The 16,706-nt window shown below is 34.3% G+C and overlaps 1 protein-coding gene across 6 annotated transcripts in view; it reads right to left on the bottom strand.

Annotated features, from left to right (window-relative positions):
• Positions 1-16,706, bottom strand: part of Nox (NADPH oxidase) — a 113,755-nt gene that overhangs the window by 9,069 nt on the left and 87,980 nt on the right. For all 6 annotated transcript variants that reach the window (XM_035359037.2, XM_035359043.2, XM_035359038.2 and 3 more), the window contains 3 exons: positions 16,186-16,374; positions 10,847-11,022; positions 944-1,132 (listed from right to left, as the gene is read on the bottom strand). In XM_035359037.2, coding sequence (XP_035214928.1) covers positions 944-1,132; positions 10,847-11,022; positions 16,186-16,374 — 554 coding nt within the window. The remainder of the gene's footprint in view (positions 1-943; positions 1,133-10,846; positions 11,023-16,185; positions 16,375-16,706) is intronic.

Genomic DNA, 16,706 nt, shown 5'->3' with positions numbered 1-16,706 from the left:
AGGGGTCGATTCTGGCGATACAGAACGGTGCACATTTCTTAAATGAGGGCGCCACAGTTAACTGGCTGCGCAACCAATCACGTGCATGAAAAATGGATCCGAAGATAATCTGTTGACATCGTTCACTATTTTTCGCTGGAATCGCTTATCTCATACTTGCATTCTTGATGTTACACTGTTCACGTTTATTTTAGTAAAATAGATCCGTCCAAGCTGATTTCCATACCTTCTATTATATTTTAACGCTGAGTATGCCTCAGCTACACGCATTTCACTAACATACGCATCACGAGCTCCAGTTACCACGATGGAATGCACAAAATGTTGCAGCAGAACAAAATGCAAAAAAATTTAGGAACATGCAGAAATAATCCATTTTTCTCGTCCTAAGCACCTCATGCTTTCTTTAAGCGTCAGCTACGTTGTATACCTTCTATACTCCATTACAGGAAGAGCGGGAGCGAAACCCTACTCTCCCGTTTGTCGTCGTAGTCAGAAAAAAAGAGAAAAATCTGCGAGAATTTATTCCTGCTTGCTTCGATGACGATTCAATTTACGATTAAATAAATGACGATTCAGTGAGAAAACTGTTCTCACATTCTGCATAAAATTGAATGTCAGTTTTCGAATCCATTGAATTTTTTGTGCTATTCCAAACTTCTAAAGACTTTCTAGCACACATTCAATCAACTTTTCTAATTTGGTCCGAGTTTCTGTTATTGAAGATTTTTCGTCTGAAAATTCTTCACTTCAGTTTGAGAATTTCATATTAATTCATTTTCGCTAACGGTTATCGAAAATTAGAAAATAAAACCTTTTTTTAAAATAGTGATAATGGATAAACAGACAGTGCAATCCTTTGTTAGGAAATTCGGAGTTCTGAAATTTTCCATCATGTAAAACGTGGTATGTGAGGAAGAAAAGGATCGTCAACTTTTTTTACCTTAGATGGTAGCAAAACTCCTTGCTTGACATAAGCAGTTTTTCCACTTGAAAGATTTCTGTTGATACGAATAGCAATTTCAATACTAAACAAGACAGCAGGTCCTAAGAACCACATCCAGAAGCTTGGACCATGAAGAATCAAGCATATCCAGAAGAAAAACGATAACAGATGTAGATAATAGAACACCTGAAAGAAATTGAAGATTGTAAATAGGCATTAAAAGAGGTATTTTGTTAAAATTAACAGCTACAAAATGCACTAATATAAGTAATCCGTACTTTAAGTTCGATTCGGACCATTCTAGTTTTTCAACATTAAACACGTTTTCGGTTAAATCAAATTCAAATTTTTGCTTTTACGAAACCGATGTTGAAAATAGCGTTTATTTTGTGAAATGAATGCAGAAAGATATGATTTTGAATCTCAAATAGCAGGCAGGTTTACAGTTGATTTGCTGAATGTTTTTGTTTTGGCTTGTTTGATACTGGCACTACCTGCGAGAGCTATTTAGAGATTTTTGAGGGCCTCATGTGTAGCATGGTTTGCATCTACGCTATACATGGGGTTTGGTTTTATTTGATGACAGCAAAGCATTCGAGGGCTATCTTCCTAAGGGAAGGGTTGCCTTCGTGGAGGGCTTTCTAAGAGAAACTGGTTCGTATATACGTTGCACATAGGGAAAATCTCGAAAACGTCCGTGCAAACAGCAGGTTCGCCGGGATTTGAACCTGGACCGAATTACCAGTGTTCAGCGACTTTACCGCTCGGCCGCTAGTAAGCGCATTATACATGGAAGAAAACGCAACGAAACCATTCGCCGGGACTCTCAGTGTTCAGCGACTTTACCACTCAGCCGCTGGTGAGCACGTTACACATGAGGTAAACCATAAAATTTTACGTGCAACGAGCTCGTTCGCCAGAATTTTAACAAAGCTAAACTACCAGTGCTTAGCGATTTTGCTTCTCGACCATTGGTAAACAGATATGCTGCACGGGATGCATATTGTACAATTGCTACTTAATTATACTTTCACGCACTTTAAATATTCCATACGAGTTACCTCGAGCTTTGACATAGAGGCAAACATAGCATTTAGACGTCAGTCATTGATTGTCTCATGAATTTATATGGCGATGAGATATCAACATTATCATGTAACGGTGATTATCTTCATCTTGTTACTATGTGATTAATTTTTATCGTGTAACAATGTGATTTATCCTATGACTAACTTTCCTAGCATTCAGGATATCTCAAAAGAATATCTGCACTTCGACTGTTAATAACAAACAATAACAGCAAGTATGAACCTTTCTTTTGGTATTAGGTATGCAAAAGTTACAGATGTTCAAATTGTCAAGTCAACATTGGACAGCAATACAATCTACAACGCTATAAGACATCAATAGGCAATGGATATGATTTCCAAGGGAAGCACCGGCAATCTAATCAACCATGTTATGTCATTTTATATTCTTTGTTTTTTTTTCCTAAGATTTTATAAAAGTCAGTAATACAGTCTACCCAGTTCTTAAGTTAGGTTGTTCTACATTTCGCTTCACCATCCTTTTATCACATCGACTAGAGTTCTTTTCCAAGATCAAAGTTGCCGCATAATCTTAAATTCGCTGCAGTGACTAAGTATCACTCCGTCCTTACGGTCTTTGCACATCACTCATGTTCTTAGTTTTGAAAAAACATTTTAAAATCCACTAATATTGCTAAAAATATCACCATCTCAGTTACAATACAGTGCACATTAATATCTGCCACCTGCGGAACAAAAACAAGATTGATTACACTCATATACATATTCTCAATGTAAACTCTGTAGCTTCAAATACAAAATGTCTGATCAAGTCATCTTTAATAATTTCTTTATCAACAACATTAAAAATGTGTTACTCTGGGAAAATCTGCTATAACGGTTTTATTCGTGCACTTCAGATTCTACTATGCAAGATGACAATCAAAACGAGGATGGGAAATGAAGTGATCCGAATGGGCGAAATTTAAATGCAGCAATTAAAAAATTGTATGGGCTTGTAAATTTTTGAACAGAGATTGCTTGACCGAGAAATTTAACTTTTATTGTTTTAATGAATTTTTAATAAACTTTCCCTCAGTATATTTAACAACTTTATTAAAGCCTTATTTATGGTACTTACGAATAACGGTTTTAAACTGGTGAATTTTTGACCTGTCTTAACAAATGACTATATTACTTCGAAAGCACCCGTAGAAATTTTTTTGCAGAAAAGCAGATCTGTCCTGGGTTTATAAGTTCGTGACGCATCCGGTCAAGGGCTGTCGAAATGCTTTTAAATTAGCGTACTTTCAGATTGAACTTTTCTAGTATAAGTTCATTCAAAAACCAGTCCATAAAAAGCCATGTCTCATACGGTCAGACCCGTAACAGGGAAGGTCTAACATGCAAATAAAATTATGGCGACCACTTCGATATGTTAAATTTTTTGTTAAATCACGCCTTACTGTAATGCTTAGAACCCCCATTTAAATACAAGTATATATAGTTCCTTCCACAGTACACTATGAACAGCTTTTTTCGTTAGAGATTATTTTATGTAAATTATTACTATTTTACATTGTTATTTACATTTATTCCTTTGATAGTGATTGCTTTGATTTCTTCCTTCTAAAAGTAAAGAAATCAAACTTTTAAAGCCCTAATTAAATGACTACGATAAAAAAAAAACTGAACTCTATGAGTTAAGTACATATATCTACTTCGAAAGTCAGCATGGAAATGTGCATAGTAATTTCTTGATTAATTTTCTTGGTCCAGTGAATTCTGGTTAGAGTACGTTAGATTATTACAATGTAAGCAATCCAGGTTTGCCTATATAAAGGAAGAGATAAATTTGTGAAGAGCTTTCTAAAGAAGCCAACTCGGATTCACGTTACACATAAGGAAGACCATGAAAATTAACCAACCATGCAGCCAGTCTATTTCCCTAGCTTGCAACTCGGGTTGAACTATCAGTATTCAGTGGTCTTAACTAACTGGCCACTGGTGAGGCTGTAGGGCAATGGTTTCAAATACCGGCACGCGGCTGTAGAAGAAATTTTTTATACAGTCAGCGAAGACATTTTCATTCATGAATTTTTTACAAATGCAGTGTTATAAAGATTCCAACATTTTTATTATTTGAAGTCTGAGTTTACATTACTTTCAATACCATTAAAAACTAATGGGAATAACGCATTAGGAAATCTATAAATGGCGCAAATTAATTGACAGTATGTTACGTATCTTATTCAAATATTTGAGGATGCACATTTTATTAACTTTTATTTGCATTTATCTAAAAATAAATTAATTACGGATTGTTGTACCAAGAATAATCGCTTTGTTTGGGCATATATTTATATGTGAACAAAATTTTTTCGCAGTTAAAAATTAACAAGAAAAAAGTCCCGATTGACCGATGAGCATCTACAAGCCGTGATGAAGATGATTTCTCATAATTTCTCTCCAATTTTACAAGCTTTATCAAATTCAAAACACCATCAATATATAAAGCTATAATAAAAAAAATAAAAGCATTTGATAATGATTTATAAATGTTTGTATTTATGTGTAGAGGAAAACTTTGACAAATAAGAGAAAGAGACCAAGTTGTCGTTATTTAGTCACAAAAGTTTCTCTGAAAAGTTAAGTTTTTATAATTTCTTTCAGTTTAAATTGAAATAAGTTACTTAATGATTAATTAAACATATTAGAACTGTTTTAAATAAACGTCGGTTTGAAAATTTAACACTATTTAGCTGCCAATACATTTGTATTACAAAGTATAACCAACGAAAATATTTTGCAGGTACAAGATTTCAGGCAGAAAATCAATTAAGTTTTAATTTTTCCCTTTGGGATGTAATTATCATTATTATTTATGTATGATTTGAAAAATCCTAGTAATCTAAATTTAAAATGTTTTTATTTTGTTACTTTTTTTTCTTTAAAATTTGTTCAAAAACATTCATTTTCAGATCGTACATGAGGTCTGCGGGCAATTTGTGACCACTGCTGTAGTGAATTTTAGTCTGATGAAATCAATTACATATAATGCAGATAGAATAATAATGATTCCGAATCTATCCGTATAATAATTTTGATCAAATTATCTGAAAATCAGGAAGTACTAAAAGCGAGACATTTCTTTAATTATTACCCAGCCTTGGTTCTAAAAATTTGCATATCAGAATAAAATAAATCAAAATTCCTGTTTTTTCCATGCATATGAATATTACATTTCCACTATGTATTACACAACAAGCTAATAAAATGTAATTTTCCTACTTGTTATTTATGTGTTGAAGTAGCATTTTAAATTTCTTTTCCAGAATTCTCTCATTATAAGCTAAACACTGGTAGTTCGGTTCGAAGTTCGAATACCGAGAACGGGCTGACTGCATGGGCGTTTTTGTGGTTTTCCCCTATGTGTAACATGTATATGAGCCAGTTTCCCTTTGAAAGTCCTCCACGGATGCCCTTCCTCCTTTTAGGAAGATAGCCCCCGAGGCTTTGCCGTAATCACATAAACCGAACCTCATTTTGTACAATAGATAAATTTTCATTTTACTGAAGGTGCATCAACGAAATTTCGTGACCGGCGTAATTCGTTCCTAAAATGAGAGACTTCTGGCTTAGTGCTTAAAATATATCAAAGAATTTTATGTGAACTAAATCCTACATTTTATATAAACAACTTTAATTACTTGTGAAATAATTTCCAGATCACACACAGGTGTTGCAAACACATCTTACAGAATTGTTCAATAAAATTTATTTTACATGCAGGATGTCCCAAAATAATCATTTTACGGTAACAAGGGCTATAATCGTGACATGAACTCGGCTTATAGCAGTACTAAAGCCAAATTTTTTTTTGTCATATAGCTAGTTAGAAAATCATCTGCTCGGCTTATAACAAGCAAGGTTTTGAATTTTTTTGAAGATTCTAAACGTATTTACCAATTTTTAAAACAAGAACAGAAGAGACGGTAAGAAAAATATTTTACAAAATTTAATTTGCAGTTCGAAGGAATATGAAATCTGTCGAGAATATCTTACTTCGATGATACGATATATTTAACTTTGTATTCAAAATGAAATTCTTCAACTGTAAACTTGTGCTGAACTTTATAACGTCGTGATGGCGAGAAGCAGCTGCTAAGAAAAAATTTTGAACAGATGAGAGACAGTTCACACGTTTTCAACAATTTGATTAGCGTCTGCAGTAAGGAATCATGCAAAAGAAATTATACAGCTGACACTGACAGTGCTCAATGTTGTAAAATTTTGCAATTTTTGCATGCAATTCCAACATTACTTTCAGACGTTTTCACTTTCACTGGCTGGACGACTGTGTTTCATCAGCCGTACATATCAACTTCCATTTGATATGCACGCTTGACGTGCATTAACCTAAACTTCCAATTCACGGGATACATCTTACATGGAAAAATGTGGTATGTTGTAATAATGTAGTAAATGTAATAAATCTCTCGTTCTTACTGTGCCGATTGACGACATTTAAATTTCATTTTCCTTCCTCAAAAGCGCGACTTAGGATATATATATATTAGATTTATATATAGCATTTTTCTAAATTAAGAATTTTGTCGAGTTAATTGCTTTTGGCACAAACTGAAAAAAAAAGTGCGCCAAGACAAATTTTTAAATTTCTCGGTAAATTTCTCATCCAACTTTACAAAATTTAATATTTAGATGCAATTTGAATCGTAGAATCGAAAGAAGGGGAAAAATCATTATGTCCTTTCAGGAGAATTTCTGATTTTGTGTCAAAATAATTATATTAGAACAATACAGGGTAATTCAAAATTGCTTTTATAAATTAAGAGGTGTAATAGTGCTCATCCAAATGAGCAATAATTACCATAGGATATAGGGTCGCAGTCCACTCTGAGAGGCAGAAAAGAGGAATATTAGAATTCCAACTTGAACTTACAACAGAGCTCATGAACGAGAACAAAAGTTGCGCAATCAGTTTAGTAAAAAACTCAGAGAGTGAACACAAAATGGATGAAACCGAAAACTTGGCGTTCGAGTGTTAATTCGAGCTCAAATTTTGATGGCTAACACTTAGATGCACATCTTTGGTTCTCAAGGTTTCCACCTCGCAAACGACTGCAACAAATTAATTAACTAATCAAGGGCTGAATTTTATCAACCATCTCCAACTTCCGCTGTATGCCAAGATTAGAATGAAAAGTTCATGCTGTGCTTCAGCTGTCAGAACTTCGAGTCTCATAGACGGGCGCTTCAAGCTAACCACAATAAGTCCAGGAGAACAAGATAGTAGATGGGCGAATGTAACTGCCGTCTTGATTAGATAATTAACTTGTTGCAATCGTTTGCGAGGTTGAGATTTTGCGAACCAAAGATGTGCATTTGAGTGTTTGCCATCAATGTCTGAGCTCGAATTAACACTCGAACGCCAAGTTTTCGGTTTTACCTGTTTTGTGCACTCTCTGAATTTTTCCAAAAGTTGCGCTTCCAAAAGTTTCTCTGAATTTGACCAAAAGTTGCGCTGATTGCGCAACTTTTGGTCTCGTTAATTCCTTCTCCCAACACTGTTGTTAAGTTCAGGTTGGAATTCCCATATTCCTCTTTTCTGCCTCTCAGAGCGGAATGCGACCCTATGTTCTATAGTAATTATTGCTCATCTGGGTGAGTACTATCACTCCTCTTGATTTGTAAAAGCAATTTAGAATCACCTGTATATAAAGCTAATATATATCCTAAGTCGCGCCTTCGAGGCATGGAAAACGCAAGTTAAATTTAGTCAATCTGCCCAGTAGAACGGGAGGTATCGAACTGTCCCTTTTTGTGCAGGGAGTACATATGTACAGGGTGCGGCAGCGTTCATAGCGTAATTTGAATTGCATAGCACAATGACGTACTGCATGAATGCGCGCCAGCTCGTGCCGCATTCGTGTACTAATGAGCTGCCATTTCGAGTGGGACAGTGATATGGATCGTTGGAGTGCACAGCATCGTGTCTTTGCTGTTGAAAGTTATTTCAAGAATAACTACTCTGTTATTGGTACCCAGCGTCTGTTTCGGCGACATTTCAACTTGGGACGTTATAGGAAAGTTCCAGATGGACGGACCATTGCGACAGACATTTCCAGGTACAGTAATTTCCTGGCTCACCTGATTTTTCATGCGCAGACTTTGGGGGCACCTGAAGCAAGAAATTTTCCGAACACGTTGTGTCACCGTTCCTGAGTTGAAGAATCGCATCCGAACTGCCGCCAGCAAGGTCCCAGGGAATACGTTACGCCGAACTATGGAAAGTTTCCAAAGCCGCCTAGATGAATGTGTTGTGCAGAGGGGGCATCATATTCAAAAAGTAATCCACGCAATGGACAATGACTTACACATTAGTAAATGGCATACCTTTAACTATTAATTGACATAGAAGTAATAAATAAATTACAGTTACTGCCTTATGGTGTGTTTTTAATATCCTACTGTAATACTTCTTTGGCGATATGAAGCAACTCCAATGATGGAACACAGCAATAACTTTTATTTAACACTAAAAAAATGGCGACATACAAACAAGAAGAGAAAAAGAATACTAACATTTAAAAATAAATTACATTCTTCGTGCGAGAGTCGCTCGTGGCACTCGAGTCTGGTTTCAAATATTGCCATTCACAAATAGCTTAATGTTCATCTATACTACCTCAAAATAGCTCAAATCAGTTACTTTAATTAATTAATGCAGCCAGGAATCACGGAATTAAACGCACTTTGTTAAATACGTATACCTCAAAAATGAAATATTTAAATTATATGAAGTTCATTCTCTCTACCACATTGTGATTAAAATAAGAATAATAACATAGAGCAATATATATATATCTACCGTTTGGACAACTAAAATGAATATTAAATATAATATCAAATACGGTAATAAAATAAGACAATTTATTATTAACAGGAAGTAATAATCTGGTATCACCAATATTGCGTTCAGTGATGAACTAATAAAATAAAGCAATTCTATATGAACAGGAAGTAATAATCTGGTATCAGTAATATTGCGTTCAGTGATGAACTAATAAAATAAAGCAATTCTATTTGAACAGGAAGTAATAATCTAGTATCACTAATATTATGTTCAGTGATGAACTAATAAAATAAAAATACGCACGATTATTCGATCTCACCGGTGCCTCCAAAATAATTAAGACTGTAATACTTCTTTGGCGATATGAAGAAACTCCAATGATGGAACACAGCAATAACTTTTATTTAACACTAAATAAAATGGCGACATACAAACAAGGAGAGAAAAAGAATACTAACATTTAAAAATAAAATTGCATTCTTCGTGCGAGAGTCGCACGTGGCACTCGAGTCTGGTTTCAAATATTGCCATTCACAAATAGCTTAATGTTCATCTAATTAAATTATTTATTTGAAACTACAAGATTTTAATAATATTTAAAGCTGTTACACTACTATGAACGCTGCCGCACCTTATGTGATCCCAGTTACGGTTAGATGCTAGAAGAGGGGACTGAAAGTCCATAGTGAGTGATGGAGTCAAAGAAGATTAAAAATGAATGTAAAATGCAGAGGTCATAGCTGCATCATTTTAACTTTGACAAAGCACAGGAAAGGTGGGAGCGTCTGCAATAAAAATACATAATCGATACATATGGGAGATGCAATAGAATACAGAATATTAAAACGCATGTCAGCTTAACATTTTTACGATTCACAAGATGATTATGTGAAACATTCTGTACCATGTTACAGAAAGTGGCTGCCAGCCAGGGATTGAACTCCCAACCTAGCATTTCGGTAGCCAATGTTCTGAAAAGTATATGACACCAAAACCTCCCTGCTGGGTTGAATAAAGACAAAATCTGAATTGAGTTATTTTGATTATGGCAAAGCAAACAAGAATTATTTGTCTAACAAGAGGAGGCCTTTGTGGTACATTTTAAAGGGAACTGGTTCATATTCCTGTTACATATGCAGAAGATCGATGAACTCTCATACAGGCAGCCAGTTTGTCAGGATATCATTTCAATGATCTCAGCCACTTAGCCATTAGTAAGTCAACTGCAATTCCAGAGCGTATTTAGTTATACTGGAATTACTGCAAATGAGAAAAGGAACATATAACAAGAACACGAGACATGTGGACACCATCCAAAATATTCTAGATAATTTTGCAAGAGCATAGTTATTATTGATAAGTCTATTTTGACATCCAAGTGGAAGTCAGAGTTTTAAATTATTACTTACTATTAGCCAGTAAACTATTAAATTATTACTTACTATTAGCCAGTAACCAAATTAGAATCATTGAATTAACAAAATATTTTATTAGTTTTGCTTTCAGGTGCATAAAATTTCATTCATTGGATCACTCAAATGGGAATGGGATCCTTTCCTTTACAGAACAACATGGTGGTAAAATATTTTTAAACATCTAATCTTCTAGATACGGTTTTGAGTATACAAAAAACTAAAACAGAATGACATAATTAAAAAAATATTGCTGATAATTTATTTTGTAAGCAAAGCACTTTTATGAGAGATAAAAGTGCAATCAATGTAAAAATGGCTAAGAAACAACAATAGCGACCAAGATCTTCTGAAGGGAGTTTTTGGTCTTCATCTCAGCACCTCTGCAAGAATTAACATGAGTAAGGAATCGGCAAATTAATAAAAGAAAGGAATATAACCGTCAGGTATCGCAATGTACCTTGTTTCGATAAAAAGTTTAGCGCATATTGTCCTATAAAGGAAAAGATACAAAATTTACAAGAACAATTTACGGAGACACATTTTATGAAATTTCTGTATTCTGTATATGGAACAATCGTACTTCGAATTTTCCATTCCTCCGGACAAAAGGCATTGCAGAGACAACCATGACAGTAAGCATCACTAGAAGAACCCATCCTGTGAGGCATGCTACGCCGTTTACCCATCCAATGCCTAAATTCGTTGAAGTAAGATATTCAATCAAATCGGGAGTATCGTCTTCTTCAGACATTTCAGCTAAAACAGGAGAAACACAAATGAATCCAATGAACTGTGAACAGAAGGAGGTTATAACATTATGGCAGGTATTTTAAATTTTACCAAGTTAAACTTGATTTAAATCTTGTTTTATTTGCCCTTTGATTCATGTCACATATTTACCCATAATGACAAGTTATGTCCGCGAAAATAATAAGTTAGCCTAGATTAATTACAAATCCTGCTTTCTGGAACGAAGAACTACAGTGATGGTTCTATGAAATAGTACTTGCCTGTTTAAAGAGACTGTATTTGTTGAACAATCCAGTTTTCCCATCTATTCACAACAAATTCCAGTTTGTCACGCTAGGTTGGCAAGTGTCCCTTTACAGAGATTAGCTGGAAACGACAAACTGTCTTGTTTTAAAGGAGTTGATTTTAAGTATTGTAAACTGCAAAGGGAGGTCATCTAAGTACTAAAAGCAACTAATGTTTTAATGTTAACTAAGATTTTTCTTAAAAAGAATTATTTTATGCAAAATTTAGTAAGGGTAATCGCCTAAAGAGAACTCAAATGCTAAAAGAAAAATCTCATTTGTGTTATGTATTAAACGTTATATATATATTTTTTAAGCTTAAGTTGTTTTGCTTATTTCAGTTTTGATTTGTAATTGAAGTTCTAATTTTTTTATTGTTGTTTAAAGTGGGTTGTAAGTTTAAATTGTAACTTTTGTAAACTTTAAGTTTTGGTTAGGTTGCTTTTATAAGTTCTGAGTTGAAGTTGTTTAATTTTAATTTGAGTTTAGGGACTTGGATTTTTGTTTTTGTTCTAGTTGTTTTGACCCTTAAGGTTGTTTAACTTTTAACTTTAATTTTTTATTTTAAAACTTTGTTGTTGCACCTTTGTGTGTTAATTTTTTTTTCTTAACTTTGAGTAATTTAATTGGTATCCCTCTTTCTTTTAACGTTAAACGAATACATACTTTCTGACTGGCGGTAGAAGAAAAATAATTTGATTCTATTTGTATTTCTTTTGGATAAATTGTGTTTAGTCTCAATTGGTGGCTGAGGAAACAATTATTACAGTGCTGACATTTTTATTATGTATTATAATGTGTAATTAGTAGCTTCATTTTTTTTTAATTTACCAAAGTCATTTTGTATTAACTTAGTTCAGAGATTTTCACCCCTTGCCCTCTTTCCTTCAGCGGAAATTCTTGTCAGCAGTTGTACTGCACCCCGAAATTCCTTTCTGCTAAGCGTTCCACCATGTGTGGGGGGCGAAAGTGCTTGATAGTTTTACCATCTGGGTTTCACGAAAAAGGGACCCTGTTTTCCTGGACCAGGCTAGCAGGGGGATGTTCTACAGCATACTTATGGTGGGGGAAAATATACGTTGAGACAGAAGATCTGCATTATCGACTGGGACCCTGGAGCGAGGCTAGTTTCTTCCCCCTTGTTTCCGCCTGCAGTTGTGATGACACATTGGTGTGGCCTTGGAAGTTGAACGATGGAATGGATAGAATGGCGAGAAACGGCTCCTTTTGGTAGTCGGAAAATCCCTTTTCCCGTGAAGATCCAGAGTGTGAGTTGCCTTTTTTGGCTTCCTGCTAGTCACCATCTACACCAAGTTTTCAAAAAACGCGCCAGCTACTAAAACGGCTGCGCAGTGTTTTCGAGAGGCTCTTTCGGGAGACGGGGACAGTGACGGAGACGACAGAAGAGAGACGAAAAAAAAAAAAAAAAAAAGAAATTTCACGAGAACTTATAAGATGTCAACTTGGACGAGCAGCTCGGAGGTGAGCCTCATCTTAGACGTAGCCACGTAAATTAACCAACACCGAAGAGAGGCTGCAACACCTATACTTCTAAAATCCTAAAATTTACGCTGTCATGATGGCCTGTGGAGGGAAGACCTGTGTCCTGCGGGTTGGAAGCAGTAATAGGAGGGAAGCCTGGCCTCCGAACCAATAGCTTGGTTGAGTCTCGTCAATCTAACCCTTTTTTGTTTTCTAATTTCAGATACTATCCCAAGTTTTCCTTGAGTAATAAGGTTCACTAACAAAACTCAAATATATGAAGGATCCCTAATATGTTAAGGAATGGTATGTCATCCTTTTCTGTTGTTTTCACATTAGTACTTTAATTGATCCAGCCACCACGTTTTATTGTAATGTTTAGTGAGGTCATGACTCTCTTTTTATGTTTTGTAATCATAATATATTCCTACCTTAAATAAACGTAAGTTGATTTTATTCACCTGTTTGTATTTATTGTAATTATCTTTTACACTGGACCTTAAACATAGAATGGGTTTTGTTTAACACAACGCAACATCTTGGAATTTAAAATTGTTTACTTATCTTGCATTTATGTTTCACTATGACTGCTCACAATACTTAGTATGTTATTGTTACATTATTGATTGATATGTTCAGTTAAGTGACTTATACACACAGTTACCTACCGCATAGCTCAGAATGAACTTTTGCTCTAGTTGTTTCACAGATATGGTGTTCATTTGTAATTATTAAGTATGAATTTATGTTGTTTATATAACATTTGATATAGCACAGTAATACTTTGCGATTGGGATAGAAGACTTTGCTAAACAATGCTATGTTTCCTGGTGTGTTTAACTGTCGAAAATAATAACCATGGATTAAACAAACAAACAAACAAACAAAAAAAAAATGTTATCCTGAATGGCGAAGTTTCGAAAAGATTTAGATCAACTCTTTGGATTTTAGACCATTTTAATGAACATTTTTTAGACCATTTTATTGAATTATTTTATTTAGAATTCAGACGCTAAACTGTTTATGTTATAAATGTTTATTAACACTTTTACTTAAGTTTTATTATTGTTATTTCAAAGTTTTTCCATGAACTGGATTTTCGTTCATAACTTTCATACGCGCTAGCTTAAAATAGATTTGAAAGTAACAGATTACAATTTAAGAAATAGCTATTCGACTTATGGATAATAATTTTGTGTTAAAACCATAACACGCATTTTTTTGACTAAATTTATGACATTTTGGCTCATTTCTTTCCTTACGCTCCTTACACTTTTATTTTTTCAGCTCTTCTCCCCTTTTGCTAAGTAATTAATTTATCGTTAAATGTTTGTATATGACAGTCTGTAAACCGGAAAATTAATATCACTCTAGCATTGAGATAATACAATATTTCTGCTGCAAAGAACACTTCCTACATTTTTTTTCATTTTTTATTGTTGATTTGGTTAAAGCTTAAGAGAACTATCTGCTTAAAAAGAAGGATGCCTTGATGAGAAAATGATATGTATCCATGTAACACAACCCCGCCGAACACAGAATTCAGCGATTTTATCCATCAACTACCACAGTGTTCAGCGACGTTATCTCTCGGCCACTGGTTGGCTTTCTTTCCTATGAATAAGCATTTGTAGATTTCCAAAATTTTGTTTTCTACCAATTTCAAGACAGGATAACAAGGAACTGACAATACCTCTCGTCTGTAATGATTCCAACAAACCGTTATGATTCATTTGAAGCTGCGGTTTGCAAAACTACATTGATGTTAAATTTTAACAGCATAAGTAAAATAATATGGCAATAGTAAAAGCATTACAGAATCCATCAAATCCCCTTTGTATTCGGATACTTTTTTCACGGTATAAACGAAGGCCATTTCGGTTTCGAGTCTCATTTTAATTTCACAAGGTGATTGTTGGAACACAAGATTGCTTTGGCAAGGTTACTTTGTCTTAAAGAAATGGAATAGCTGCTTTCTAATCTGTTGGCAAATCTCGAACTGCTAGAGCCATTGTAGTAAATACAACAAAAATATGATTAGATAAAGAACATGTTTCAGTGAGCGATGACTATAAAGAAATTTTCGACTAGAAGATTATAATAATAATTTTCGACTAGAAGAAGGTAAAACAAAACCGACGACGCGTGGCACAGAGGAAATAGTCTAAGTGAACCAACTCCAAGTAGTATGGCTTCAAAGGAAAAGTGTCTTCTGTACTTGAATGGAGAAATTGATTTGTTTTCGTAATCATACTGTAATAACAATAATTATACTGTTAGTAGGGTGTATATATATTATTAACAAGTGTTCTATAACACTAAGCATCTTAGTAATTCTAATTTTGATCGGAAAATAGCTGCATACAAGTTTTCTGATAGAACTTCATTTACGGTCAGTTGTATTGTGTATCGCACAAATGTGGAGGAAAAAGTACCGAAAAACGGATAATGCACAGAACTATTTAGTCTACTTCCGCAGTTACAAGCTACTGGCCGAAAAATGCGGGCTCAAAAGATTAAATTATTTCAGTAGAGCTATGTGTATTTGGCTAAATATCATCGCAGAGATCTTTTAAAGGAAATCTATTTATCGTATTAGGGTCAACTGTCGAAATCCCCTTCAACCACATTTACTCTTTAGTGACCGAACTTGGGTTGAAGTGGTGCTAGCTTAGCCGCTGATAGACATGTACTAGTTTAATAGGTAAACGGAGAAAATTGTGGCATGCAAAGTAAAAAGTCACGAATTTGAGGAAATAAACCTATCCCATATGCACTGAAAAAAATCAAACTGCCTGAAAATAACGGCAGAAAATAACGGCAATGTTGCCTGAAAATAACGGCAGAAAGGCTCAGTATACGCACAAGTACGATTTACATAAAAATTATATTGAATTTAACGATTGCTATCAAAGACAAAAAGAGCAAAATTTTCGAAATCTTGTTCAAAGTGATCCAAAATTCTTCAAAAATTAAAAATACATACAAAATTCGAACAAATGTGCATAATGGAGTATGGAGTGCACGAAAAAATTTAAAAAGGAAACACATGTTTGGACAAGTTTAAATTTTATCACCAGCAGACGTCATACCACGTAAAAGGTAATGATCACAATCGGAACATCCATGAAAACAATGCAGAATAATTTTAGTTGGTGCATATTAGGAAATATTTTTGATTTTAATAGCTTTTTTAATACAGAAAAGTTTTCAACAGTAAAAAAAGCAACTTTACCCTCTATATGACACATTACTTTCTTTCAATAAAAACAAACCTACTAAAGATTACTTCTTTGCGACCAAATTTAATGCAAAACAATCTCTCATATTAACTGTATTAATTGCGAAATTTTTACAGATATTTGGTCAATCTTCACAGAGAAAAGTTTGTCCACGTACTTACCGAAATTCGCAATATGCATAATTGTATGAAGCCAACTATAGAAGAAAATCACCCATCCTGTAAGTTTGTGGTAATACAAGTGTTGATCAATAGGAAAATATTGGGAAAATCCATGCGTTCGTAGCCACGTTAATGTTTGTCGTAGAACCAATATTACGATGAAGGCGCAATTGAAATTCAAACACTGCCCTGAAAAAGAGAAAATGTTAAGTTCAAATTCATAATTCCATATTTTATTTAACTTAGTTATATTTCAATACGCTAATGTATATTTGATTTCAGCAAAGCACACATAACGGCCAAATCTGCCTATAGGTAGGTATGCATTCATTGAGGAATTTATATGGATTGTTTATAAATAAGTGGACTTCCCTCACTGCGATTCTAGATGTTTTTATTTGACATTTGCAATGACTAGTAAGATGACGGTCTCGCAGATAGACTAGCTTATCAGTTTCATTTCTGTAGAATTTCTATCTGACTGTAAAACCACGAAGAAAGTGTATAACCGTGGCTCGACG

This window comes from Stegodyphus dumicola, chromosome 2 (assembly GCF_044657685.1).
Source record: "Stegodyphus dumicola isolate Sdum_Otavi_A_Nest chromosome 2, ASM4465768v1".
NCBI classification, from domain to species: domain Eukaryota; kingdom Metazoa; phylum Arthropoda; class Arachnida; order Araneae; family Eresidae; genus Stegodyphus; species Stegodyphus dumicola.
Note: the sequence above shows the minus strand (reverse complement) of the source record. Positions and strands in the feature narration are given on the sequence as shown.